Source organism: Sinohyriopsis cumingii, chromosome 3 (genome assembly GCF_028554795.1).
Source record: "Sinohyriopsis cumingii isolate HCF-2022 chromosome 3, ASM2855479v2, whole genome shotgun sequence".
Classification (NCBI taxonomy): Eukaryota; Metazoa; Mollusca; class Bivalvia; order Unionida; family Unionidae; genus Sinohyriopsis; species Sinohyriopsis cumingii.
Genome location: NC_142963.1, coordinates 95,525,407 through 95,552,814, shown reverse-complemented (window position 1 = coordinate 95,552,814; position 27,408 = coordinate 95,525,407). Strand labels below are relative to the sequence as shown.

The window sequence follows — 27,408 nt, the reverse complement described above, 5'->3', positions numbered from 1 at the left end:
ATTTTGTTTGAAAACAGGGCATCACAGATGTTTGATAAGAACAGTGGACGCGAGGGTCCGGTCTATTTTCCCGCTGCTAGCGAATAGTATGATCGGGATCACAATTTTTTGCTGCGACACATGGTAATAAGAGTTATCTTCCTTTTACATCGTTTGAGAAAGAGCGACTTAGTTGCAAGATCCACTTGTAAATAATAATGAGATCGAAGAAAATAGTCAAGAGGAGAGCTAAGAACAGAAAAACGAAGTCGTCTGTTATGTTTGATGAAACAGCTAGAGTGTTAGTCTTTCTCTCATATACAGTAGGGATAGAGCACCAAAGACTTGAAATGTGGCCATGCTGATGGTATTAAACTGTCTGGGGCTCGTTAAGAACATAATTTTGAGTATCGGTCAGTGCATAGAGGGCACGGGGGTGCCGGGGTGTACAGCCCTCAACATATGTTGCACGTCCCACCCAAGCCCTCTATCCACTGGCTGAACTCGTAGTTTCTTTTTGTACAGAGCATCTGTGTGGTCTTCCATTTCACTGAATACGATGTATTATCGCGGGCGCTGTATTATCGTGGCAAACGCGTTTTCCCAATATATTTTGAACACGCACCGTCTAGGCCTATACTTGTTAGCTTGTTTACAGATGTAAAGCTGTAGCACTGAAAGACACAAAACCGTCAGGGCAGTTTCCTTAAAATGTCAAAAAATTTTAACAAATATATCTATATTGAAAAACAATGAGCATCACTTTTATTTTTTAAAGTACTAGTCCTACCATGTAAGCCCTCAACCCATATATTTGTTTTGGGCATCAACGTTGAAATTTGAAGCTCTTGTTTTGTGCTAGATTTTCCAATCATGTAATATAAATCATTACCAAAACTCCTTTTTGTATATGTTGCAGGAACAGCAGATGCATAATTTGTCAAACACAAAATGAGGTTTGTTTTGGCATTTCCTTTTGCACAAGATCATCTGTTTACTATCTAGCCCAGTAACGATCACTCCGGTGGCTTAGTGGTTAGAGCCTCCACCTCTAATGTACTCGGTCACAGGTTTGAACCCCAACCAAGTCATAACTAAGACTTCTAAAAATGGTACTGACAGCTGCCTTGCTAGGTGCTCAGCATTAAGAGGTTATTGTTAGGACTGGTAAGTCTGGTGTCAGGATAATGTGACTGGGTGGGACATAATGCTACATGCATGATGCCTCATTGCTAGATATCACTATAAACTGCTACATTGCAGACATAACAATATCAATGAAAGATTGTTAAAGCTACTTTAAAAATCCAAATCACATGCACGCACACACACACACTATCAACCACAGTATTGCAGCCTGCTTTACCTGCTGGTTATGTACCATTGTGTTTTTACATGATTTAACAATATCTCTTTCTCCCACCAGAATGTTCAGTTTACCAAATATGGAAAAAAATTCTTCTTAAGACTTGTAAAACTTGTTCCTTTTCGTAGGATGGATATTTGTGTTGTATATGATGCTGACCATCCCCTGGACAAAGTGGTCGTTTCTAATTCAAACATTGCATAACCTGCAAATGGGTGAAGTGGTTGATTGTTGTATTTTTTTCTTCTTTCTAATAACCTTTCATGGTCCAAAAATATGAACTAAGACCAGTATAAACAAGAATGGTTCCCTACAGATGTAGCATTTTGTTTATGAAAAAAAATTCTACAAGTGAAAGTAGTTTTTAGTGTTTTTCTTCTTTTTTATTCGTAGTTTCTGTTATAATTTCTGCATTATGGTTTAGTATTACACTGTTGTAACAATAACATGTTTTTAAAAGAAAACAGTAGACAATAAACTTTTTAAGTATAGTTTTTCTCAACTCATAAAGTAATGCAAGTAGCAAGATAAATTCTACTCCTACCATTTTGCTATTGCCTCCAAATAAATGTTAATCCCAAATAAAACCTTGATATTTTACTGATTTTTATGACATACAGCTCATTACATTCAGCGCTGAAATCTTTTTATGTTTTTGTTTTGAACCAAAGAGAATGCACTCTGTTTTACCAAGATAAAGTGATAGATTATCATCAACAAACCACATCGTTTACTTAATAAAGAATGAGAATGACCCAACGATACAACCATGCGGTACTACACAGGTTACAGCCATGGGTTCAAACATTTTTTTTGGTTGCATTAACAGTATGGAATATGTTTGACAAGTATAATTTAAATCAATAAATTTTACTTTCATGACCCATAGCAGATAATTTCTGGCACAATATTGAATGATTGAAGGTATCAAATGTCATTGGTAAAATAACATGATCATACCAGTGTATAAACCTTTAGATATCTGTGTTTTGATATAGTCTGTCAAATAATAAATCTACTGAACAGAAATTCCTGAAACCATAATGATATTCATTCAGTACATTGCTTTGAATTAAGTATGTTGCCAGTTGGATGTAGACTGGTTTCTCTGACACTTTATATATGATGCTCTGGATGCTTACTGGTTGATAGTTTCCTACTTCGGATTTACTGCTTTTCTTCAACAAGGATCTAACCCTTGCTGCCTTTAGTCCTCTGGCACAGTAATAATATTAATACAGTAAATGCTTCTATTGATGCATTTCTTAAGGTTTTTAGATCATATGGACGTGCAAAGTATCACCTAGATATATTATTATATTATTTATTCTGTATAGATATGTTACTATCTAGCCGACCAGTTTTCTAAACAAAATCCTTATTTACCTGTTGTGTTAAGATAACTGGTATTATTCTGTGAAGTTAATAATAATAATAAAAGCTGGAGCAATTTGAAATAACCAAGGATCAATTCATGACCTTATTTCAGTTTTGGTTGAAGATCGTGGTCTAGACCATCCACTTTCCAATTGTGTTTGTATAGATCAGGGGTCGGCAACCTATTTTACATAGTGTGCCACTTTTTCCAGATTAATTACAAAGTGAATGAGCATGTGCCACCAGTAAAAGAGTAACACTGTTAAAATCAAGATTTTTGGCTGCCCTTTGCGTTCCACACAAAACCTTTTGACGTGCCACCTTGTGGCACTTGTGCCATAGGTTGCCAACTACTGGTATAGATAGATGTCTTCAAGTATATACTCATTATCTCAGTTTCAGCATAGCTTCTTGTCTGATGTGCAAGTTTTGAGTTGAAATGTTTACCACTCAAGTTGAAACTGTTTATCCCTTTCATAAATGTTACCATTACAACCAAGAACAAATATATTCTAAGAACAATCCTTTATCAAATATCTTTTAAATCCCTCTAACATGTTCTGTTGCCTGGCAAAAATGTGTTACGAGCAGGTCATCTGTCAGATGTAAAATTTGGTATGCCTCAGATTTTTTCCTTGTGCTGGTTGACAACTGCCCTGTGCAGTTTACAAGCATCCACAGGGTCCAATATGTCAATGACTTTTCCAAAATAAATTTTTCAGATCAATCTTATCTATTGTATTGTGTCTTGTCAACTGTCAAACAGATAGAAATAACTAATTATATTTAGTATATATCAGCTAAGAAGATAGTTATTATTTCCTGGGAGAAGAAAAGGTTATATCTGTAATTTTTTTGAATTTAGAAATACTGACTGAAAAACACAAGTGACAAAACGATTTGTTGACACCATAAAATTTGTCATTTGTTATACAGGAAACACCACTTGATTGATCACTCGTATCTCCAAGAAAGAGACCATTGAAACTAGCATGCAAAAATATGAAAACTGCAAATGGAAATCAGCCAACATTAGCACAACTTCTAAACAGGTCACAAAAATTGGCATTTATTCCGGAGAGAGCCATCTACTTAATAAAGCAGTGTTTTACAGTTTAATAAAGGACTTTCATCCACTGTCAGCTGTGCAGCCTAATGCATTGAAGCTAAGTTCAGAGTTAAAGAACATATATGCCAAATCAAAACTTCCATGAAATATTTTTATCAATTTTTGCCAAAGCTCAAGATGTAATTTATATCCTGGAGGTGGTTGGGATGCTTTGCCCAAACACTAGACCTAGCAGTAAAAGTAGGGTTGCTGTTTGTCCTCTTTTTCCCGGACATATCACCCTTTTCGGTCCTTAAATCTCTATACAGATATTGATACAGATACACCCAATTTCCAGAGTGTCCTCTTTTTTGAAAGTTTAAATGTGGTAACCTTAGTACAAGAGGCCTTGGATAGAATGGCAAATCTGAACCAATTCCATAACTCCATGCTGTACTAGCCAGGGTGCATGTAGTTGTACTTTAAAAAAAGTCCACAAGCTTCTCATGTTCATAGAAGAGATGCAGAAATCACTGAATATGCCTAAGAGCAGGTTAATTCTTGGTTGTGAAACCAGGTTGAATCAGCATTCAAAATGTGAAAGAGATATATTCAGCAAGAACCTGCAAGTGAAGCAGCTGTGCTTGATACTCATTTAAACACAGAGGCTAGATCCTGGCTGCTTGCTGAGAAAGATGACAGATTGTACAGCAGATTCTTGCCATTCAGAAAGACTTCAAAACAGCATCAGTAGGATTTGTGCATGCCTTCTACAAAATTGAGGGCCATCCTACTTAATCTTAAAAATGGTCAAAAAAATGAAACAGAAAATAAATGTCAACTTGGAAAGAAGGTACAAAGAGGATGAAGTTAACAACTCGCTGCTAATAGCATGTAATAGATTCAAGAGCTTGTTGTTTCTTTCACAGAAAGCTTTGGAGCTGCTGCAGTAGAATCACTTATGGTCAGTGAATCACAGCATCTTGTTTAAATCAAGCAGAAGGACCAAAATCTGGCTGCTCAAGCTGGAATTCCTGCACGTCTCACCCTCCTGATAATGTTTCCCTGGCTCCTCAGCCCGATCTACCTCATTTACCAAGGTTTCTGCGGATCACAAAGACTGGTGATAGAAACTTCAATCATACGAAAAGTGAGGTGGTTCCCAGCCCCAAATGTACAAAAAGTGACGATTCTTTGGATCTTGAGTGTGATTGGTTACTTGACCAGGGGCAAGTCTAATAAATTTGTCAAGATGTGCTTATTATTGGACCTATGATAAGACCAGGGGGCAAGACCAATAAATTTGTCCAGATGGTGCGATTTGCTTATTATTGGACCTAAGATAAAATCGGAGGCTAGTCTCAAGAATTTGTCAGCATGTGGCGATGTGCTTATCATTAGACCAATGATAAGACCAGCTGGCAAGCTTCATGAATTTGTTAACATGTACGGATGTATTTATTATCTGACCCATGATAAGACCAGGGAAAAGCCTCATGGATTTGTCAGGCAGTAGGGATTTACTTATTGTCAGACCCATGATAAGACCTGGGGGCAAGTCTCAAGAATTTCTCAAAATGTAGGGACGTACATATTATCAGACTCTGATAACTTGATAAGACCAGGAAGCAGGCCTAATGAATTTTTCCAAAAGTGGGTGTGGGGAGATTATCAGATAAAGGTATCTTCAGTAAATATTTGCCAAACATTTTAAATATGGGAGTAGGTGGATTTATTGTTGGATAAATATATTAATTTGCTGCTGATGTGAGACTTTGTCTTCAGACATTTTTTTATAAATTGCATGATGCATCAGTGATATGGCAAATACTTGTACCTAAAAGAGAACTAGTGCATCATATTTGTGGACTACTTTGTGTATCAAACAACTCAGTTTCTATTGGAAACAACTCATTTTCTATTGGAAACAACTCATTTTCTATTGGAAACAAAGCTTATACTTGTTATTTTCTCAATGCAGTGAGTTCTTAACTGGCTTCAAGAAGAGAAAGGATGAAAGGAGAAAAAAAGCTCATGAACAGATGGAAAGAAAACAAAAAGAAGAACATAAGGAATGGAAAAGAAAGGTTTGTATTTAGCATGTTTTCCTTGGTATTGATATTTCTTTGTTCATTATCTGTACTGAAACTAATACAAACACTTTTATACTGTAAACAACAGTTTCTTACAGTGAGTACAATAGTAGAGTTGCACCTGTGTAATTCAGTGACAAAAAGGAATAAAAATGGAGGCTTGATTGATCCATAATATTCAGGGATCAAATCAACATAGATGAATTAATTTGTGTGGCCATAATAGGTGCATTTTTTGAGTCTGTGTGTGATTTCGGATTTTTAACATAGCTTTAACAATTTCTCAGTCATGTCACTACGATGTCTGCAGTGTGGCAGTTTATAGTGATGTCTAGCATTGGAGCCTCATACCACAGACATGTAGCATGATGTCCAACCCAGTCACATTATCCTGACACCAGGCTGACTAGTCCTAACTCTTACCTCTTAATGCTGAGAGCCAAGCGAGGCAGCTGTTAGTACCATTTTTGTAAGTCTTTGGTATGACTTGGCTTGTTTTCGAACCTGTGACCTTCTGCATCCGAGGTGAGTTTTAGAGTATTTAGAGATGTTTTCTTTGTAAACTAATTTATGAACATGACATAAATATTGTTTCAGTGCAGTTATAATGGATAGTTTAAATGAAAGCTTAAGTTGTCTAAATTTGCAATAAAGGTGATGTAAATATTGGAACTCTCCTGCAATGGGTTTTGACAATAAATCAAGTTTGATGAACATCAGTCTGATTGCATTGATAGGAATTTAATTCTTTGCTATTGCTTTAATTTGATGCAATTAAGGGATAATAATTTTTGTATAAATTATGTAAAGGTCATGCAGAATCAAATTGACGTTCTTTGTTCGGACAGATTGAGCAACTTTGACAAGACTGTAATTTGAGAGCCATGTGTAAACTGTTGCTGCTGGTTTCAAACCTGGATCCATCATGATGGAATTTTGCACAGATCAATGCTTAAAAATAATCTAAATGTGATGGGCAGGTCATTTTGTTATCTTGTATAATGAACAGCCATATACTATGTTTAACTCCACTAGTTTTGTGTAGAACCATATGACTTGTCATCCCTACCCTGGGGATTATGTGATCCTGCTCCTCCATGCATGTGGGAGTGTGTGCATTTGTAATGACATGCAATTTATCCTATACATTTTAAAATAAAGGCTGCAAACATTACAATATGATTATGGATGGTCTTTAGAGGTGTACAACGACTTCCAAATTTTCATGCAGCACCTGGGGTTATCGGGTCGGGGGTGGTTTAATACCACTTTAAAATGGCTATAATAATAATAATAATAATAATAATGTGGACTTAGTACAGCACCTGATCTTTAGAAGATCAAAGTGCTTTACAATATTAGTTAACACATAAAAAAATATATGACAAGATTACAAAAGCAAACTGTGAAATTAATTACACAACAAAAACAAGCTGACAATAATTTAGGAAGTAAACATTATGAAGTCTTTAAGTCTGTTCTTTGTTACATGTTTAGGCTCTAATAAACAGTAACACAAGAAAGAGTGAAAACAACAAGCTTTGAAAACTTTAACAAATATTTTATTTCCCAAGAAAAACTCTGTAAAAAGGAAAAGATAAGAACTTGCGGTTTTAAGAAACAAATCCAAAAATAATCCAAGAATAATCCATGAATTAAATTTTACAAGTCCTAGTAATAAAATGTTCTAATGAATTCAAGTTCGAGTCCCAACGAAAAATCCAAAATGGAAGGCGATGATGTAGTCTAGTCAGTATAGCGCTGATGTGTTTACAGTTCTTTGTGAACCACAGAAAATAATATTCCAGTGTTTGAATTCCAAAAAAAAATTAAATAAATGTCTTTGTCCAAGAATTTTGTATGAGCACTCAAATATTTCCAGGAAAAATAATTAATCTTTAAGAATCCAAATAATTTGAATGAAAATTAAAATGTAACTCCAAACTGGTCACAAACAAACAGTTTCCAGTGTAAAGGCCCAACGGAAAAATATCTCTCTAAAGGTCACTATTAAATCTAACTACTGTGCAATTTTGCAAAAACCCTGAATTGCGAATTAGAGGCTATTTACATCTAAAGTCACGTATTCCCAGTATGATCTTGCTAAAAACCAATCATTTCACTCCGAGAATAAAATAAAAATAGAAAGTTGTTTACTTGTCTCAGTGATTTCTGAATCAATGTCGGGAACTAAATCAAAACTAGAAACAGTGTTTCTATTATTAGGAGTTTATGAAAAGAGTCAGGGCAAACTGAATTTTCTGAAAAAATGCCAACTCAAGTAAATAAGATTACATTACTTTGACATGTAATGAAATTAAAATAAAAGAGTTAAAGACTTACAATGAAATTATATCAAATGTAATTTAAATCAAATATACATAACATCTTGTAGTTAAAATTGGTGAGCTTTAAGAGCACTTTTGAATGAGATCACGGCTTCTTGGTGTCAAGGATCAATAGGTATATTGTTCTGTGGCTGGGTCAATGTATGCAAAAGAACTTATGACTTTGTTTTAACAGTGGGAACAATGAAAATATGAGTGTTGGAAGAGAAGCATAAGTTTCTAGATGGGGTGTACACATGGGTGAAGTCAGATAGGTTTATTAGACTGGGTCCAGTCAATGTAATGCAGAATAGTAAAGGGGTTGGGTTGTTGTTGTTGTTGTGGGGTTTAATGCCATATTTCAGCACACCATAGGCTATGCATGGCGGCCAATATTAATGGTGGAGGAAGAACCACCGACCCATGAGAAGCTACTGGCGAGCTTTCTCACATACCCACGTTAGCCGAATCCTAGACTCGAACCCACTCAGACAGAGGTGAGATGGCAGTGATCCGTAACAGAGAGCGCTTTAGACCACTCGGCCACTCGGGGCCCCCAAAGGGGGGGGAGGTCTTCCATAAGTATATCATCTAAATTATGTGACCAGAATATCTGAAAATCAGTTTGTATGATCACTTACCCCAAGTTTCAACAAATGTCTGAGGGAGTTAGGTCGCATGTCCCAGAATATGCAGTTGTGGTCCCATGTTATGGCTTAGAAACTTTTTATATCACACCTTATTATTATGTATACACTTAGTGTAAAAAGACAGATTTATATTTACCTGTTATTGTATATACACTTACTCAGTATGAAAAAGACAGATTTATATCCTATCCTATTATTGTATTTACTCTTAGTATGAAAAGAGAAATTCTGATACAGAGTTGACATTTGCTCCTGGGTGTTCTTTTCCCAGGACCATGATGGCACAGATGTTAGTGTTGGGTGAGAACAGGTGTATCAAAGTTGTGGTATTTGTTTTACAGTCCCTCTAGTTGTGCTTAGTGGCACACAGTCAACAGTTCTATGAAATTTTTTCGTAAAAGGTGGGTATTATGCAGGATTCCGGAATTGGTCATATATGATAGACATATCCACCAGAAACGATTTTTCTCACTAACTATAAAATGTTCAAATCGGACATTTTAAGTTTCTGCTTAGAAAGCCATATTTGAACTTGACGAATAACTTTTTTTTTTTAATCAGACTTGTAGCACCAGGCTGACGAGTCCTAACACTAACCTCTTAAATCTGAGCACCTAGTGAGGCAGCTGTTATTACCATATTTTTAAAAGTATTTCATATGACTCGGCCGGGGTTTGAACCTGTGACCACCTGCATCCAAATCACACACACACACACTTCCATACCCAAGTCCTTTGCAGGGCAATGCTGTCTTTTCTAACTACAGAATCGGGGTCAGATCCCCTTAAGTCACAGACTGTTTGTGGCAGAATACTTTCTCAAGTGCTATCATACAATATCAAGAGAACCCATCCCAAGAAGAACACATGATCTTGGCACCATCCATGATGTTTAAGCAACACCAGAATTATTTCAGTGTTGCCTGCTTGCCTTCACCTGCAATCTTGGTGATGAGTTTGTGAAATGTTCTACATAAGAAATACGTCTTGAATTCTGCTATTACGCCCTGATCAGTTGGCTGCAAGATGTTGTGTTAGGTGGCATTCAGATTCCATCTTATGAGATAAAGCATTGAAAATGATTAGAAGAATGTTCTCCTTCAGGCAGGAGTGTCTCCTTGCTTGGACTGCATAATCAGCCAACCATTTCCAGAATATTATGCAGGTTATCCATGGTTTCCAGTTTCTTTTCTCAATTACTGGAAGATGGTACTTCAAGTAACCCTTCATGGCCCATGGGTTCTCACAGTGGCAAACTGAAATGGGTTTCATTTTGAAGTCGCCTTCAGCTTTGGCAGTGAAGAGAAGGGTCACACTATCCTTGTAGGCTTTTAGTCCTGTAGCAATCCTTTTTTCATGTGAGGTGAATGTTCTTGATGGCATCCACTTCCAATGCAGACCAGTTTTGTCAGTATTAAAGATCTGTTTAGCAGTGTATCCGTCTTCATGATTTCTCTGCAAAAGTGTGTAGCAGCCTCTTCGTCACTGCTTGCCGCTTAACTTCAGGTTAGGAAGATTAAATTGATTCTTGAAGCAATGAAACCAATGTGACTGTCAACAAACTCCTCCTTTTTCGTGGATGAATCTTCACTGTTCATTGGATTTTAAGTCATACTGAAAGAAAGGGCCTTCTCTGCAATGTATAGCTGGCTGACTGGCATTTTCTTTTTGTTCAGGTCATCTATTCACGTGGCCAGCAACCTTTCCATCTTTACCATCACTGCTCTGATTTCTAGTCAAGTGTGCAGATAACATGGGTCTTGCAATATTGGCACTCATCTTGATAATTTCTGATGACTTAAAGCTTGTCCTCACCATCATAAGACTCAGGTAAGACTCCGGTAGATCACAAAGAAAGAATTACAGATGACCTATAGTAACAAGGGGTCTAAATTATTTGACGAATTAAAACAAAAGCAACATTCAGCTAATAAACATAAAGCAGGGTGTACCTTTATTAATACAATTTTTATATCTACTCATTTTCTTGGGGTTCTAATTACAAGTTCATAATGTGTTTATTATTCCATATATATTCTGAGACCAAAAGGTATGGTGCAGTGAATCCTGTCTACTTGAAACACTTTTGGGACCAGAAAGTATGTTCCAGGGTAATAGTTGAAGTACAAAGATCATTTTATTTATTACTCTGCAATAATACAAGCATGTGGAGTAACTTGGATTCGTATATGACAGATTTTAGTGTTATTTTGTCTTATTATTGTTAACTATAATATGTATGGCTAACGATAATGCTTGGGTTCACAAATGAGGTTAGTGAATGAATGAATGAATGAAAACACATGTAATTTTACAGCGGAAAGAGCTAATGTTTAATCCGACAAGGAATCACCAGTCTGTTCCTGATGACCTTGAAGAATTGGTGTCCCAGTCTGTCGAGGTGAAGGAGCTGCCAGATCACACCATCACCATTGTAGATATGTCTAACATCGATATTGCAGGATGCAAGGGCCTACATCTTGGGAAAAACAAGGTCAGTAATTATGGTTTTAAATCCAAATGTCTTGCAGTTGAACTTAGTAAAGTGAAAAAAAGAAGGAAAATATAACTACCGAGCCTTTAACTGGCCTTTAAAGTTTGAGATTGTAGGATTCCAAAGACAAGTCACTTAAAGTACAACCTAGTCTCATTTGTCCAGCATCTGTTTATCTATCAGTCACCTTTATACAGCACCACACATGGAATAATATCTTAAGAGTCATTCATAAATTTATTCTATTTACCTGATCAACACCTGTGTCTGACAGTTTTGTTGCAATGATTTGTATCCGTAAATGATATTAGAGTGTATTTGACTTCCTTGGTGGGATTCCAGTCCATCAGAGGTCAACCTACCAAGTGACGGTTATACATTTATAGTTGGTAAAATAAAGTAAAGTTTCTATCATCAGTGCATATACAACACTGATAAGCTAAAAAGAAATTAATATAATACAACAAAAGAACAAATTATTTACATAATGAACATTGTGTTTACTTGTATGGTAAGACCAACGCAAATTGAAAAGCTACAATAGAATATTAAACATGTTTTGGATATTCATGATTCTGGCTTTCAGAGTATTGATGTACTTTTGTCACGCTAGTACAAAACATCTCACAAGAATTCACCTAACAGTGGTGAAATGAAGACTAATTGTCAATTATAAAGAAATGTTTTTGGGACTCATTTTAAGCTTTGTTGTTACATGCATTTCTGAGTTTGTTAAGAAGGCATTGTCTTTGTTGATGTAAGAGCATTTCTTTTCAAAAAGAAGCTCATCTAGGTGTCAATTGCAAGATTTGATTATCATATTTTTTTCAAATTTTCTTTGATCTTCCAGTTCTGTCTCAAGTCAGTGTGATCATCAAATTCTGATTTCATTTTCACTGCCATCTAGCTTTTTAATGACTGTATTGCATTTTCATTGCCTAATTGCTTTTTAATGACTATTGCATTTTTCATTGCCTTCTAGCTCTTTGTTACAGTATATATGTATGTATTAGCATTTAACAGCACCTCAGCACAATAATGGCTATATGCTGTCATCAGTTAATGTTGTTTGACTGTCATTCATTAGTTAATATTGTTTGCCTGTCATTCATTAGTTAATATTGTTTGACTGTCAGTCGAGTCTCGGAGTCGGCTAATGTGGTTATGTGAGAAAGCTTGCCAGTAGCTTCTCGTGGGTCAGTGGTTCTTTCCGGGGTTTTTCCAGGTTCTTCCTCCACCATTAATACTGGCCGCCATGTATAGTCTATCTTGTGCTGAAAAATGGCATTAAACCCTACAACAACAACAACAACAATTGACTGTCAGTCATCCGTTAATATTGTTTGCCTGTCAGTCATCAGTTAATGATGTTTGCCTGTCAGTCATCAGTTACTGATGTTTGCCAATCTGTCATCAGTTAATGTTGTTTGCCAAACTGTCATCAGTTAATTTTGTTTGCCTGTCAGTCATCAGTTAATGTTGCTTCCTGTCAGTCATCAGCTATTGTTAGCCAATTCATTACCAGTTAATGTTGTTCGCCTCTCAGTCATCAGTTAATGTTGTTTGAATCGGTCATCAGTTGTTTGCCTGTCAGTTAAAGCTGTACCAATTAACTTTTTGCCGATTATGCCGATACCACATATATCCGATTATTAAAATTGCTGATATCAATTATGAGACCGATTATTTCATTATTATTTGTTTTATAACAATGACTGGTTCAGAAACATAAACTTATTAATGTAATGCAGCAGGTATTTGGTTGTGTGAGGTTGTTTATGCGGCAAGTGAATTTGAAGTTGAGGTAGGTTGTATTTAAGCAACAGTAACATTTCTTCCCTCTCGCCAAGTAACGATCCACGACAATCCAAAAAATTCTGGCCTGCGCCACTAAACAGCTGCTTGCTCAGAACATATGAAGCTGGTGCAGACAAATAACATCTAGCTAATTTGGCCAATATGGGGAATTTAAACATGTGAGCATTCCACCATCCGTATATGTCTTCTTCTCATGGCAAAAGATGGCTGGTCAGATATAATTCAAGCATTGTGTCAATGGCGTCATCCACATGGGTTGTTTCGTTGACAGTACAGACAGGTTCGTCACAGGCAACAGAAAACAAATCCGAGATACATGACGTTGGTGGTCCAGTGGCATTTGTTTCAATTTCAGTTTTTCTTTTTTTGGTTGGGGGTTCCTCCTGCTTGTCAGCTGATGCGACTATGATGCATTCGGCTCTAAGCCATTCTTTGGATCTGGGAATTATTGAATAGGCGATGTTTGAATCGTTGATCCACGGTGGTGGCTCAGACAAGCTTCTTGTTGCTGGCAGTGTCAGCAAAGCGTGTGATCATTGACATCAACACTTCACGGCGCATTATCTGAATACCTTGATTCGCTTCATGCCCTCAAGCCAGCAACATTCAGATCATTTTCAGCATAGGAAGAATGACAGAGACTGATGTGTGGCTATCACTTACTTCTTTGGTAATGTCCGCAAATGGGTCTAACATGTCCACAATACTGTTAATCAAGACCCACTGTTGGGCTGTTTGGCTAGGCAGGTCATAGAGAGTAGCGTAAGCCCCCAAGACTTGTTTTTGTTCATATAATGAAACCAACATAATGTATTTAGAATTTCAGCTTGTCTGGACATCCTGGATGAGTTTCTTATGGGTAATGCCAATTTTTTCCTGCTGCTCTTCAAGCTGTTGTTGTGCCAGGATGGAGTGCCATGACTTGCTGACTATGGATCACAAAATTACCAAAACATCTTTGACAGCTTGTTGTGACAGAATGCCATCACTGACAATGAGCTGCATCGTGTGTGCAAAACAGCTGATGATGTCGATTTCAGTCTCACGCATTGCTTTAACCATGTTTGCACCTTCGTCACACAGAAGAACATGGATATGAGTTTTGGGAATGTTGTATTTCTCACATAATTTGTCCAGTTTGCTCACCAAATATTCTCCTGTGTGTGACTCATCGAGAGGCGTTGATGCTAAAATCACCTGTTTCCACTGAAAGTCTTCCATCAGCCAGTGTGCCATAAGACTCAACAAGGCTACGCCGATGGACGGGTCTGACCACGCATCAGAGGTCAAACTAAGGTCAGATTGGGCAGAAACTAAATCGCGCACCTTGCTTTGTATTGCCTTATGCATGTCATGTATCAAAGATGTGGAAAAGTACTTCCGACTTGGAATTTTATAGTGCTGTTCTGCCTTGGCCATCAGACATCAAAATCCAGTGTCTTCAACAACGGAAAATGGTTGTACATCTACTGCCATGAACTCTGCAATAGCTTTGTGCTAACTTATAGTTCTTGGGTCGTCAAATGCAAATGGCTGCTTCCATTCCAGAATGACATCAATATTCAGAGTACAATTAATTGCTGCAGCTGCTGAGGTTAACTGCGCAGCATCCTTTTCTTTTTTTTCTGCCAGGAACAGGCCATGTTCGAGGATGTGCTTGCAGCACAAGTGCTGGACAAGATTTGATGTTGTATAGTTTTTAGAATCCTTTCCACCTCTGGAAATGCATGCTTTGCAAAGTGTGCAGTTTGCTTTGGACTCGTTGACTGCATTTACTCTGAAGTAATTCCAGGCTAAACTTAGAATTGTTTCAAGTTCAGCATTATGCATAGGCTTGGTAGTATATTTAATAGTGTACAACAGCTAGTCAGTATTAATAATCCAGTCGATTCACTCTCTTGAAATAATGTTTTAAATCAAGTAAGTTACTACTAAGTTGTCCATGTGGCTGGATGGATGCACAAACCACGCTGCGAGTAACGCGCTGAAACAGCTCAGATGCTGGGGTAATGTCGCTGGCACTAGAATGCCATTATCAATGCTGCATAATATTTGTATGTCAGCATTCAGCTGATTTAGCGTGCGACCGCTATTCGTTGATTAGCAGCATTGCAGGACTGGCTAAAGAACAGATTAACTATAGTGAGTCATAGTTTCGTAGTAGTTGGAAATTTCGCTAGCTATCTAATCTGCCTAGCTATCTGCTAATGTGTATGCAGCCACACTAGGCCTCATTGGCTGGTTGGCTGATGTGACTGGGATGAGTGCATGAATGGTATTGATAATTTGTTGTGTGCAGACAATCAGTGGTAGTTTACAGCAAGTGTGTTAAAAAGTATTTACTTTTAAGAATATATTGTCTTTCAATTAATCCCCAAATCAAATGTTTATTCCTTAATTTCCACTATCTAATTCTGATTTAAATTCAAGCCATGTCAAGATGAATGTTATGATTGAATTTATATTTTGGAAATTTGTTTCCATCGGCACAGATTTTTTCTGCTGATACCGATTATACCAGTAGTTCTAATAATTGGCCTGATTTTGAATATGGCCAATTAATCGGTACAGCTTTAATGTCAGTTATCATTCAATGTTGCTTGCCAATCTGTCATCAGTCAATATTGTTTGCCATGTGAATGTGTTCAAAATAACTAATGCACGTTTCCTAATAATTGCTGATTTCATTTTTAAAAAGTACATTTTCTTGTGAAGACCTACTTACACAGTTTGAAAATTTCACCACTATTAGGTGAAAATGGACAAAGAATAACTCTTTAAATGCATGCATGTTAGGTACTGTTGTCTGTATTATTTGTCAAAAAAGTCACTTTTGCCAGACTTGTGACAGACTACTATTGTCTGTTTAACCCTTTAGCTGCCATTGTTGCATATGTGTCACCTTTAATTAGTTCTTTCAACCCCACTGCAGCATATATGCAGTCAAGATAACACTTTTTTAGTCCCCACTGATGCATGTATGTGTATAATCCAGTGCTACTCAAAATCCTAGTGCCCATAGATGCGTACATTAATGCTATGTTAAATGAGCGTTAATTGGTTGAAAGTATGAAAGTTAACATAGTTTTGATTATCATGACCAATGAGAGGACTGTTTATTCATCATTTTGATACAAGTTTGAAATGTGGTCAGCTAAATTTAGACACACAGTAAGGGCTTTTCTGCACTTTATGAAACATGAAGTTGAGATAAAGATGGATTCTACCTAAAATATAAGTTTTAAGGGTTTAATGTAAGCAACGTAGAAGAATTTAATGGATCAGTCTTATAAACCGGATCAGTTATTAATATTTATCCAGTTTCAACACCTGATGCAAGTGGCTTTGAATCAGACTAAGTGGAGGAAATAATCCCACTTGCACAATGGAGTGATGAAGTCGCCATGTTTGAGATCGACAATTTTGATTCCGATGTTGGTTCAATTATTGAGCTTGGACCACTAAGCAATGAGAAAGATTTTTTAGAAAGAATTTTTGCGGATTTCAGGTAGAAAAGCTTGTTAAAGAAACAAACAATTATGCCAAAAAATGGGAGACCAAAAGCAAGACCTGAAATGATATTTCTTGGAACCTACTTCGTCTTGAGCATTAGGCACATACCAAGATACATGTATGTGTGGATAATGAATGTTTTGAGAGGTACCGCTCACAGCTATGTAATTAGAGTGGATTTCATTCATATTGTTATGTACATGTTTAAATATTTATTGGATTTATTTTGTGGGATTCAGAACACTTTATGTGACTGTGATTTTTTTTAGTTTGAAATGTAGGAGTATGTCAGGGTGGAAATATAATTAGATAACAGACACTATACAAGGTTTTTTTATTCATTGAAATCTTGCATTAATGAATGAAAATAAATGACTTGATGTCACCTCAACTTGTGTAACTCCAGTAGATGACTAACTTAGCTGTTGACTTGACGTCACCTCAACTTGTGTAACTCCAGTAGATGACCAAGATGTTGACTTCATGTCACCTCAACTTGTGTAACTCCAGTAGATGACTAACTTAGCTGTTGACTTGACATCACCTCAACTTGTGTAACTCCAGTAGATGACTAACTTAGCTGTTGACTTGACGTCACCTCAACTTGTGTAACTCTGAGTTGCTGGCTTCATGTTAACTTGTACTCTTAGATTGTGTAACAACTTGTAGATGACCAAGCTGTTGACTTGATGTCACCTCATAGTAACATTTCATAAATGACTAAACTATTGGATTGATGTCACTTTGTATTTACCGTATGCGCAAAATCCTGTAGATGACTCAGATGTTGATGTGATTTGACCTTGTACATTTTCTGCTTTTGTTGCGTCCCATAGATGACTTAAGATGTTGGCTTCATGTGACCACATAATCTCATAATTTTCTTAGCACAAATATGATGATCAAGCTCAAAACCCCAAATCTAGATAAATGTTTTAACAGGGTTCATACAGTCTTTGAAAGTCTTTGAGAGTTTGGAAAAAACAAGGTACCATTTTCAAGGCCTTAGAAGTTTGGGAAAATCGAACAGATTACTCTGAGGTCTTTAAAAGTCTTTGAAAATTGAAATAAACCCAAACATTTTAATTTCTTTCCATAATCACAGATAAAATTGTCCAAGGTTGTTAGGTTAGAATGTAGTTGAGTTTTCCTGTTTTTGTGTGTGTTTTTTGATGACCCATTCAGTTTCCTTTCATCATTAAACAATTCGTTGTTTTCTTGCATACAAAATGATAGCAAAAATAGGTCTTGGAAATCTGTTTGTTGTCTTTGAAAGTTTGGGAAAAGTCTTTGAATTTATGATTCAGAATTCAGTATGAACCCTGTTTAAGTAAATTCGCACATTGGAATCTGGTATATTGCTGATGAATAAAAAGGTTAGAAAATCTTGAACGTTAAAAGCATCTTGATGTATTCAGATATTTTGTACAACTTCACACATTTAAGCAATGTATCGCAAAGAATCTGCTGAACAGAATTTGATCAACTTTGACATAATGCATCCTGATATAAAGGCCTTTCAGTAATTGATAAATGAGTTTAATTTATCCTCAAATATGGATTAAAATATGAAATCTTGAGAAACTTGAAACAGTTGTTTTCTTAACATATGCAGTCCTCAGAAGCATCCTACTGACCCAGATTTCTTGACTAACTGCTCTGGCATTTGACTTTTGGCTATAAAAGTAGTGTCAGGTCCACTTGGGCCTCTTGTTTGAAAATATGTGTGAGGGTATTCTGAATACTCAGATAGTCCATAAGCAAATGATATAAAAGCCTAAATTGCATTTATGGGTGGCATTTATACATTTAATGTGCCAATCTTGGGTCTCAGGTATGTTTTATTTTACTGGAATATCCCTTAAAAATAATTCCTTTGTTTTCAGTTTGCAGACAGTAATGATCCTAGCAGTGAAACAGGGCAAGTGAATTTACCAAGACAAGAAGAGAACAAGAAGGCACTAAAGTATGTATTAATACTGAGGTGATGATATTGATAATACACCACACATGATAACTTGTGAGCAATGGGGTCCTTAAACAGTGACCAAAGCACGGACGAGGATGTGTGATAGTGAGGTAGACAATATTGGTTAATAGTTTGGGGAGGAAGGGGTTGGTATGCTTCCCAAAATATCTTTTTAATTCGTGAGAATTATAATCTCCTAACCTTTACAAACATTAATGAAATGAATACTAATATTAGCAAATATTAAAACAAGTCAATAAATTGATGACAGACTTTTATATATATATATATATATATATATATATATATATATATATATATATATATATAAATCAAGCTGACCTGCAGTACTCACAAAGTCATGTATCATTAAAAATCGAGTTGCCACAGTTTCAAGATCAGAGCACATGACATCCGTTTTAAGCAAAAAGTCAATAAACTGAAGCTTCATTGCTTGAATTACTCTGATAAACTGCCAGGGCTGAAGCTATCTGTACAATGTTAGCCCAGAGTCTGCTGGTCTGTTGACTGTTGTTCTTCCTTTTGTTAGCACATGTTTGTTATTACTAATCCTCCAAAACTGATTTGAGGATTGTACACACATATATATCCCATTGTCCAGTTGGTCCTAAATAAAAATGGTGCTGTTACAACATTCAATATGTCTGCTGTGGTGGCTATTTTGAAAAATGTGTTATTGCCACTTCTGAATATACGGCTTTATCTACAAGGGAATTTCACTGAAAGTCTTCTTTTAATATCTAGTTGGTTCTAAATGAAATGAAATTGGGTCTGAAATAATGTCCAATATGACCAAAACAGCAGCTATCTTTAAAATATGTTATTGTAACTCCTCCAGAACAGAATGTCATATTGACATGGAGTTATCACCAAAAATTTCACATGATGTCTAATTGGTCATAGGTGAAAATGGTTATGATCTGTCATCCAGTATGACTGTCACAGTTGCCATCTTGATAATCTTATCATTGCTCCTCCAGAATGAATGATCAAATCAGCGTGGATTTTCACTGAGGTAGTAATGAAAATGGTTCTTCTCTGACCTCCAATATGGCCACCACAATGGCCATCTTGTAAATCTTGTTATTGATACCTCACCAGGATGGCTGGTCATTTTGACATTGTGTTTTTAACAAAAGACATTTGATGATGTCTGATTGGTATAAATATAAATGATGTTAGTCTGATATCCAGTATAGCCACCACAGCACCCATCATGAAAATCTAGTTACTATTACTACAGTAAAATGAAAAGTGATATCAGCATGTTTTTTTTAGTAGAAGACTTCTTAAGATGTCTCATTGGTTCTAAATTAAAATGGTGCCGATCAGATGTCCAATATGGCCACCATGGTGGAAAGTCATTTTGTCCTGGCGTTCATCAGAAGAGTTCTTTTAGTCCTTTGTTGGTTTAAGTTATGATGCAAGCTGATCATCAATATGGTCACATTGATGGCCATGTTAAAAATATTGTTTTCTCTACTTCTAAGTGGATGGCCATATCACTAGTTAGTATAGCAGAGATGATTTTAGCAGTTAGTATTGCAGAGATATGTTTGCAGTCGGTATGTCAGAGATATGTCTGTACTTAGTATGACAGAGATATGTTAGCAGTTAGTATGGCAGAGATATGTTTGCAGTTGGTATGTCAGAGATATGTCTGTACTTAGTATGGCAGAGATATGTTAGCAGTTAGTATGGCAGAGATATACTTGCAGTTAGTATGGCAGAGATATGTTTGTAGTTAGTGTGGCAGATATATGTTAGCAGTTAGTATGGCAGAGATATGTATGTACTTAGTATGACAGAGATATGTTAGCAGTTAGTATGGCAGAGATATGCTTGCAGTTAGTATGGCAGATATATGTTAGCAGTTAGTATGGCAGAGATCAGCTTTCAGTTAGTATAGCAGAGATATGTTGTAGTTAGTGTCATGTGTTAGCAGTTTGTATGGCACAGATACATGGTAGCAGTTAATTTGTCAGAGACATCATGTGTTAGCAGTTAGTATGGCAGATATCATGTGTTAGCAGTTAGTATGGTAGATATGTAATGTTTTAGCAGTTAGTGTGGCATAGTTATTGTGTGTTTGCAGTTACTATAGCAAAGATATCTTTATGACATAACAGTAAACATGTTGTAGCTTTTCCTTGTAAATGTAATTCAAAATGAATTGGGATTTACACAAATTCAATATTTTAGTTTGCCTAAGAATGACATTGTGCAGACATCAGAGAAACCGTCTACAAAGCTCCAATCTGGTGTGTAATACATATATACAGATTGAACATTTGTATGTAATATCCGATTGAACATCTGTGTCAAATCTCAGATTGAACATCTGTATCTAATATCACATGTATCTAATATCACATTGAACATCTGTATCTAATATCACATTGAACATCTGTATCTAATATCACATTGAACATCTGTATCTAATATCACATTGAACATTTGTATCTAATATCACATTGAACATCTGTATCTAATATCACATTGAACATCTGTCAAATCTCAGACTGAACATCTGTATCTAATATCAGACTGAACATCTGTCTAATCTCAGATTGAACATCTGTATCTACTATCACATTTAACATCTGTATATACTATCACATTAAACATCTGTATCTAATCTCAGATTGAACATCTGTATTTAATCTCAGATTGAACAGCTGTGTCTAATCTCAGATTGAACATCTGTATCTAATATCACATTGAACATTTGTCTGATCTAAGATTCAACTTCTGTGTCTAATATCACATTGAACATCTCAGATTGAACATCTGTATCTAATATCAGATTGAACATCTGTATCAAATATCACATTGAACATCTGTATCTAATATCACATTGAACATCTGTCAAATCTCAGATTGAAGATCTGTATCTTATATCACATTGAAGATCTGTATCTAATATCACATTGAACATCTGTATCTAATATCACATTGAACATCTGTATCTAATATCAGAGTGAACATCTGTATCTAATCTCAGATTCAACATCTGTATCTAATCTCAGATCAACCTTGTAAGATGAATTGGGTATGTAATAAAGTGTTTTATGAAACTGTTGCAGCAAATACTTCTAAAAACCTGTGTCAGTCTATCAGGTTTGGTAATCTTGGCACCATAACATTCAATACATAGTCGTTAATAGGTACAGTACAAATTTGCTTGAAACAAGGTTATATTAGTGGCATGTATCTATAAAAAGAAAAAGGTTTCTATTTTTTCATTCCAAACAGCCATCAATAATAAAGGTCAGTATTCTTGAAGCTCCAGTATTCAACCTATTACAAAGATTATCCATGTTTAAAACAATGGCCCAAGAAATATTATTTATATGAAAGAGATCCAGTTATCAATATACCGTATTTTGGTAAACTCTTTAAATGATACATGTTTATATGGAAAATTAGGCCACACAGGTCTTGGGGGTAACTTTCAGTACATACAGGCAGATATACATGCTGTTTTGGGTAAAAGAAAACAATTCTAAGATGAATATATTCATAATAGATATAATGATGGGGATGACAATTTATTTACCGACAGTGCCCTGTTCTTTTATTAGCTTTTATTCTTGCTATATTTCTTTTCTTTGATCAATCCTCTTTATAAAACATATTGTAAAATCTACTTTGAGAATCATATGTATCAATACTTTACAAACTTGTACTGTGTTTAACTAATTATTATTTAGACTCTGATATTGTACTGTAAACGGATTGCCCATTTGATTGATTATTTACACTCAGATTTTGTAATGTAAATTGATTGCCCATTTGATTGATTATTTACTCTGATATTGTACTGTAAATTGATTGCCCATTTGATTGATTATTTACACTCAGATTTTGTAATGTAAATTGATTGCCCATTTGATTGATTATTTACTCTGATATTGTACTGTAAATTGATTGCCCATTTGATTGATTATTTACACTGATGTTGTACTGTAAATTGATTGCCTATATGATTGATTATAACATTTGGCAAGGAAATTCTTAGAATATTCACTTAGTTCAGGATGATAAATAATCTGGATAATTGGTATCATGTAATCAGTATTTTGTTGGTACTTGTTCACTTTTGTCTACATTGTTTCTTCTTTTACAGTGTGGCCTTACCATATAATAATAATAATAATAATAATAATAATCATCACCTAGTACAGCACCTAATGTTTAGGAGCTCTAAGCACTTTACAGTATTAGACAACACATAAAAACACATAAAACAACAAGATTACAAAAACAAACACCTTTAAATTACAAAACATAGACATGCTGACAATAATTAAGAAAGTAAACATTATTAAGTCTTCAAGTCTGTTCTTGTAGTTGAAATAGCATACATGCCAAGTCTCCCAGATTGTCTGGTAGACTTTTGATTTTGACCCCAACCTTTTGATCTACCAGTTTAGTGACAAAAATGCCCAGAAATCACAAATCTGCCGACCATAGGTATTACCAGCTAAAACAACATCTGCCAGGGATAGGTATTTCCAGCTAAAACAACATCTGCCAGGCATAGGTATTTCTAGCGATAACAAAAATCAGTTGGCTTTTTATGACTGTTTATGACTATCATAATCCATCAGTCAAATTATCGACCTAACAACCAGTCAAATCATGGTGCACAACATGCACTGATGCATTTATTGTACACATGTAAGTTGTTTGAATTGTTAATATTGAATAATGTATAGCACATTGCAAGCAACCTGACGTGCATAAAACAGTTCAACTATTTAGAAATATAATAATTTTAGTACAATATTGAAATGTATACTAACAGATTAGAAGGAAAATAGGCTGTCAAAAACAAAGAAATATGTTTGCAAGTTCAGCAGTACTTGGATAGACAAATTGAAATGTGTGAAGCATAGGGAAAATAACATATAAGAAAGTTAATAAAGTTGAGTAATCATTTTTGTGTTATAGTTTACCTAGTTTTTGTACGATGTACACTTTCACACAAATTTATGACAAAAATGGTTGTTACATTAACCTTCCTGATTTGGTCCTAGAAAACTTGACATGGATGAGAATGGATGAGTTTATAGAATGAAGACAACGGGGCAGAGAACAGAATGTTGTAGTAAATAAAGGTTTATTTATGAACAATATGAATTATCGTCATGTCCCTGGATTGATTTGGATAATCAGACTTCTGTTGTTTATTCATTTTCTTCATTTTCTTTCAGGAGACTTGATCACAAACATTTGAAGAATGAGCATCTTAAGCGGAAAAATTGGCCACATGGACATAAACATGGACATATAACTAAGAAAGAGAAAATAAGATCTGGAAACAAGAAACACCAACACTGATAACACCTTATGGTTCTATCAATAACAAGATACAGAAAACATGTATGAAGTGTTTATGTTAAATAAAGAGGAGGAGGAAAATATTTCAAAAGAAAATTCAGACAATATTGAACATATGGATCATTTTTACAAGATCTGCCCAGTAGGCATATTTTTGTGACAGACCTACTGAAGGATTCTAGACAAAAGAAATAAATACATTGTTTTAATATCTATTAGGTTCAGTTGTAAATGGCATTTAATTTCTTATATTTTGATGTTCATGTATAATGCTTCAAGAGATATGCCCAGAATAATATTTTGATACACCTTTCAAAATTCTGGAAAAACTGTGTAATGTAAACTTATTTATGAATCTTCTGTACTTGAAATTCCAACGTTCATTGTTACAGTAAAACCCATCTTGAGAGACCAACACTTCTGCCAACAAAAGCAGTCTCACAGGAAAGGTGGTCTCTCTTAATAGGTTTGTGCAAGATGACCAGTTTCCAAAGTCAAAACTCAACATGGCTTTAGAAGGAAAAATGTCCACAATTATTGTATATGCATATTCTTCTTTATTCATTGTTAAAATATTGCATTCATTTTATCTCAAAATAATTTTGTAAATCAATCAAGATTTATATATATCATACTATGTGAACATGTATTAAGTATGTAAATTGCAAAATTACCTGAGTAATATTTATTTTTCTCACCCATGCGACAGAGAAATCTACTTGCTTTGCTAACCTTACTTTTCTTGTCTCAGTCTAGTCATCTCAGACCAGTTGTCTCAGTCAAGGTATCCATGCGCTCAGAACTACTTTAAAAAAGAAACCCTTTTTCCTTATTTACACTCAGATTTTGTAATGTAAATTGATTGCCCATTTGATTGATTATTTACTCTGATATTGTACTGTAAATTGATTGCCCATTTGATTGATTATTTACACTCAGATTTTGTAATGTAAATTGATTGCCCATTTGATTGATTATTTACTCTGATATTGTACTGTAAATTGATTGCCCATTTGACTGATTATTTACTCTGATATTGTACTGTAAATTGATTGCCCATTTGATTGATTATTTACTCTGATATTGTACTGTAAATTGATTGCCCATTTGATTGATTATTTACTCTGATATTGTAATGTAAATTGATTGCCTATATGATTGATTATAACATTTGGCAAGGAAATTCTTAGAATATTCACTTAGTTCAGGATGATAAATAATCTGGATAATTGGTATCATGTAATCAGTATTTTGCTGGTACTTGTTCACTTTTGTCTACATTGTTTCTTCTTTTACAGTGTGGCCTTACCATATAATAATAATAATAATAATAATAATAATAATCATCACCTAGTACAGCACCTAATGTTTAGGAGCTCTAAGCACTTTACAGTATTAGACAACACATAAAAACACATAAAACAACAAGATTACAAAACAAACACCTTTAAATTACAAAACATAAACATGCTGACAATAATTAAGAAAGTAAACATTATTAAGTCTTTAAGTCTGTTCTTGTAGTTGAAATAGCATACATGCCAAGTCTCCCAGATTGTCTGGTAGACTTTTGATTTTGACCCCAACCTTTTGATCTACCAGTTTAGCGACAGAAATGCCCAGAAATCATAAATCTGCCGACCATAGGTATTACCAGCTAAAACAACATCTGCCAGGGATAGGTATTTCCAGCTAAAACAACATCTGCCAGGCATAGGTATTTCCAGCGATAACAAAAGTCAGTTGGCTTTTTATGACTGTTTATGACTATCATAATCCATCAGTCAAATTATCGACCTAACAACCAGTCAAATCATGGTGCACAACATGCACTGATGCATTTATTGTACACATGTAAGTTGTTTGAATTGTTAATATTGAATAATGTATAGCACATTGCAGGCAACCTGACGTGCATAAAACAGTTCAACTATTTAGAAATATAATAATTTTAGTACAATATTGAAATGTATACTAACAGATTAGAAGGAAAATAGGCTGTCAGAAACAAAGAAATATGTTTGCAAGTTCAGCAGTACTTGGATAGACAAATTGAAATGTGTGAAGCATAGGGAAAATAACATATAAGAAAGTTAATAAAGTTGAGTAATCATTTTTGTCTTATAGTTAATTTACCTAGTTTTTGTACGATGTACACTTTCACACAAATTTATGACAAAAATGGTTGTTACATTAACCTTCCTGATTTGGTCCTAGAAAACTTGACATGGATGAGAATGGATGAGTTTATAGAATGAAGACAACGGGGCAGAGAACAGAATGTTGTAGTAAATAAAGGTTTATTTATGAACAATATGAATTATCGTCATGTCCCTGGATTGATTTGGATAATCAGACTTCTTCATTTTCTTTCAGGAGACTTGATCACAAACATTTGAAGAATGAGCATCTTAAGCGGAAAAATTGGCCACATGGACATAAACATGGACATATAACTAAGAAAGAGAAAATAAGATCTGGAAACAAGAAACACCAACACTGATAACACCTTATGGTTCTATCAATAACAAGAAACACCAACACTGATAACAGCTTATGGTTCTATCAATAACAAGATACAGAAAACATGTATGAAGTGTTTATGTTAAATAAAGAGGAGGAGGAAAATATTTCAAAAGAAAATTCAGACAATATTGAACATATGGATCATTTTTACAAGATCTGCCCAGTAGGCATATTTTTGTGACAGACCTACTGAAGGATTCTAGACAAAAGAAATAAATACATTGTTTTAATATCTATTAGGTTCAGTTGTAAATGGCATTTAATTTCTTATATTTTGATGTTCATGTATAATGCTTCAAGAGATATGCCCAGAATAATATTTTGATACACCTTTCAAAATTCTGGAAAAAGTGTGTAATGTAAACTTATTTATGAATCTTCTGTACTTGAAATTCCAACGTTCATTGTTACAGTAAAACCCATCTTGAGAGACCAACACTTCTGCCAACAAAAGCAGTCTCACAGGAAAGGTGGTCTCTCTTAGTAGGTTTGTGCAAGATGACCAGTTTCCAAAGTCAAAACTCAACATGGCTTTAGAAGGAAAAATGTCCACAATTATTGTATATGCATATTCTTCTTTATTCATTGTTAAAATATTGCATTCATTTTATCTCAAAATAATTTTGTAAATCAATAAAGATTTATATCTATCATACTATGTGAACATGTATTAAGTATGTAAATTGCAAAATTACCTGAGTAATATTTATTTTTCTCACCCATGCGACAGAGAAATCTACTTGCTTTGCTAACCTTACTTTTCTTGTCTCAGTCTAGTCATCTCAGACCAGTTGTCTCAGTCAAGGTATCCACGCGCTCAGAACTACTTTAAAAAAAAGAAACCCTTGCTGTCTTCTGCTTTGCCTGACGTAGTTGTACTAA

The 27,408-nt window shown here is 35.1% G+C and overlaps 1 protein-coding gene across 2 annotated transcripts; it reads left to right on the top strand.

Annotated features, from left to right (window-relative positions):
- Window positions 1-136: 136 nt before the first annotated feature.
- LOC149803326 (nucleolar protein 12-like) lies at window positions 137-27,181 on the top strand. 2 transcript variants are annotated; one of them, XM_089953033.1, is made up of 6 exons: window positions 137-280; window positions 5,752-5,857; window positions 11,157-11,333; window positions 18,551-18,630; window positions 23,874-24,042; window positions 26,377-27,181. In XM_089953033.1, exons 1-5 carry the CDS (start codon window positions 198-200, stop codon window positions 23,998-24,000), a joined length of 573 nt encoding a protein of 190 aa, XP_089809159.1. In that variant the 5' UTR covers window positions 137-197; the 3' UTR covers window positions 24,001-24,042; window positions 26,377-27,181. The 2 variants fall into 2 exon arrangements, with proteins under 2 accessions (XP_089809159.1, XP_089809158.1); XM_089953032.1 differs by lacking the exon at window positions 26,377-27,181 and having other exon boundaries at window positions 23,874-24,112.
- Window positions 27,182-27,408: the final 227 nt, after the last annotated feature.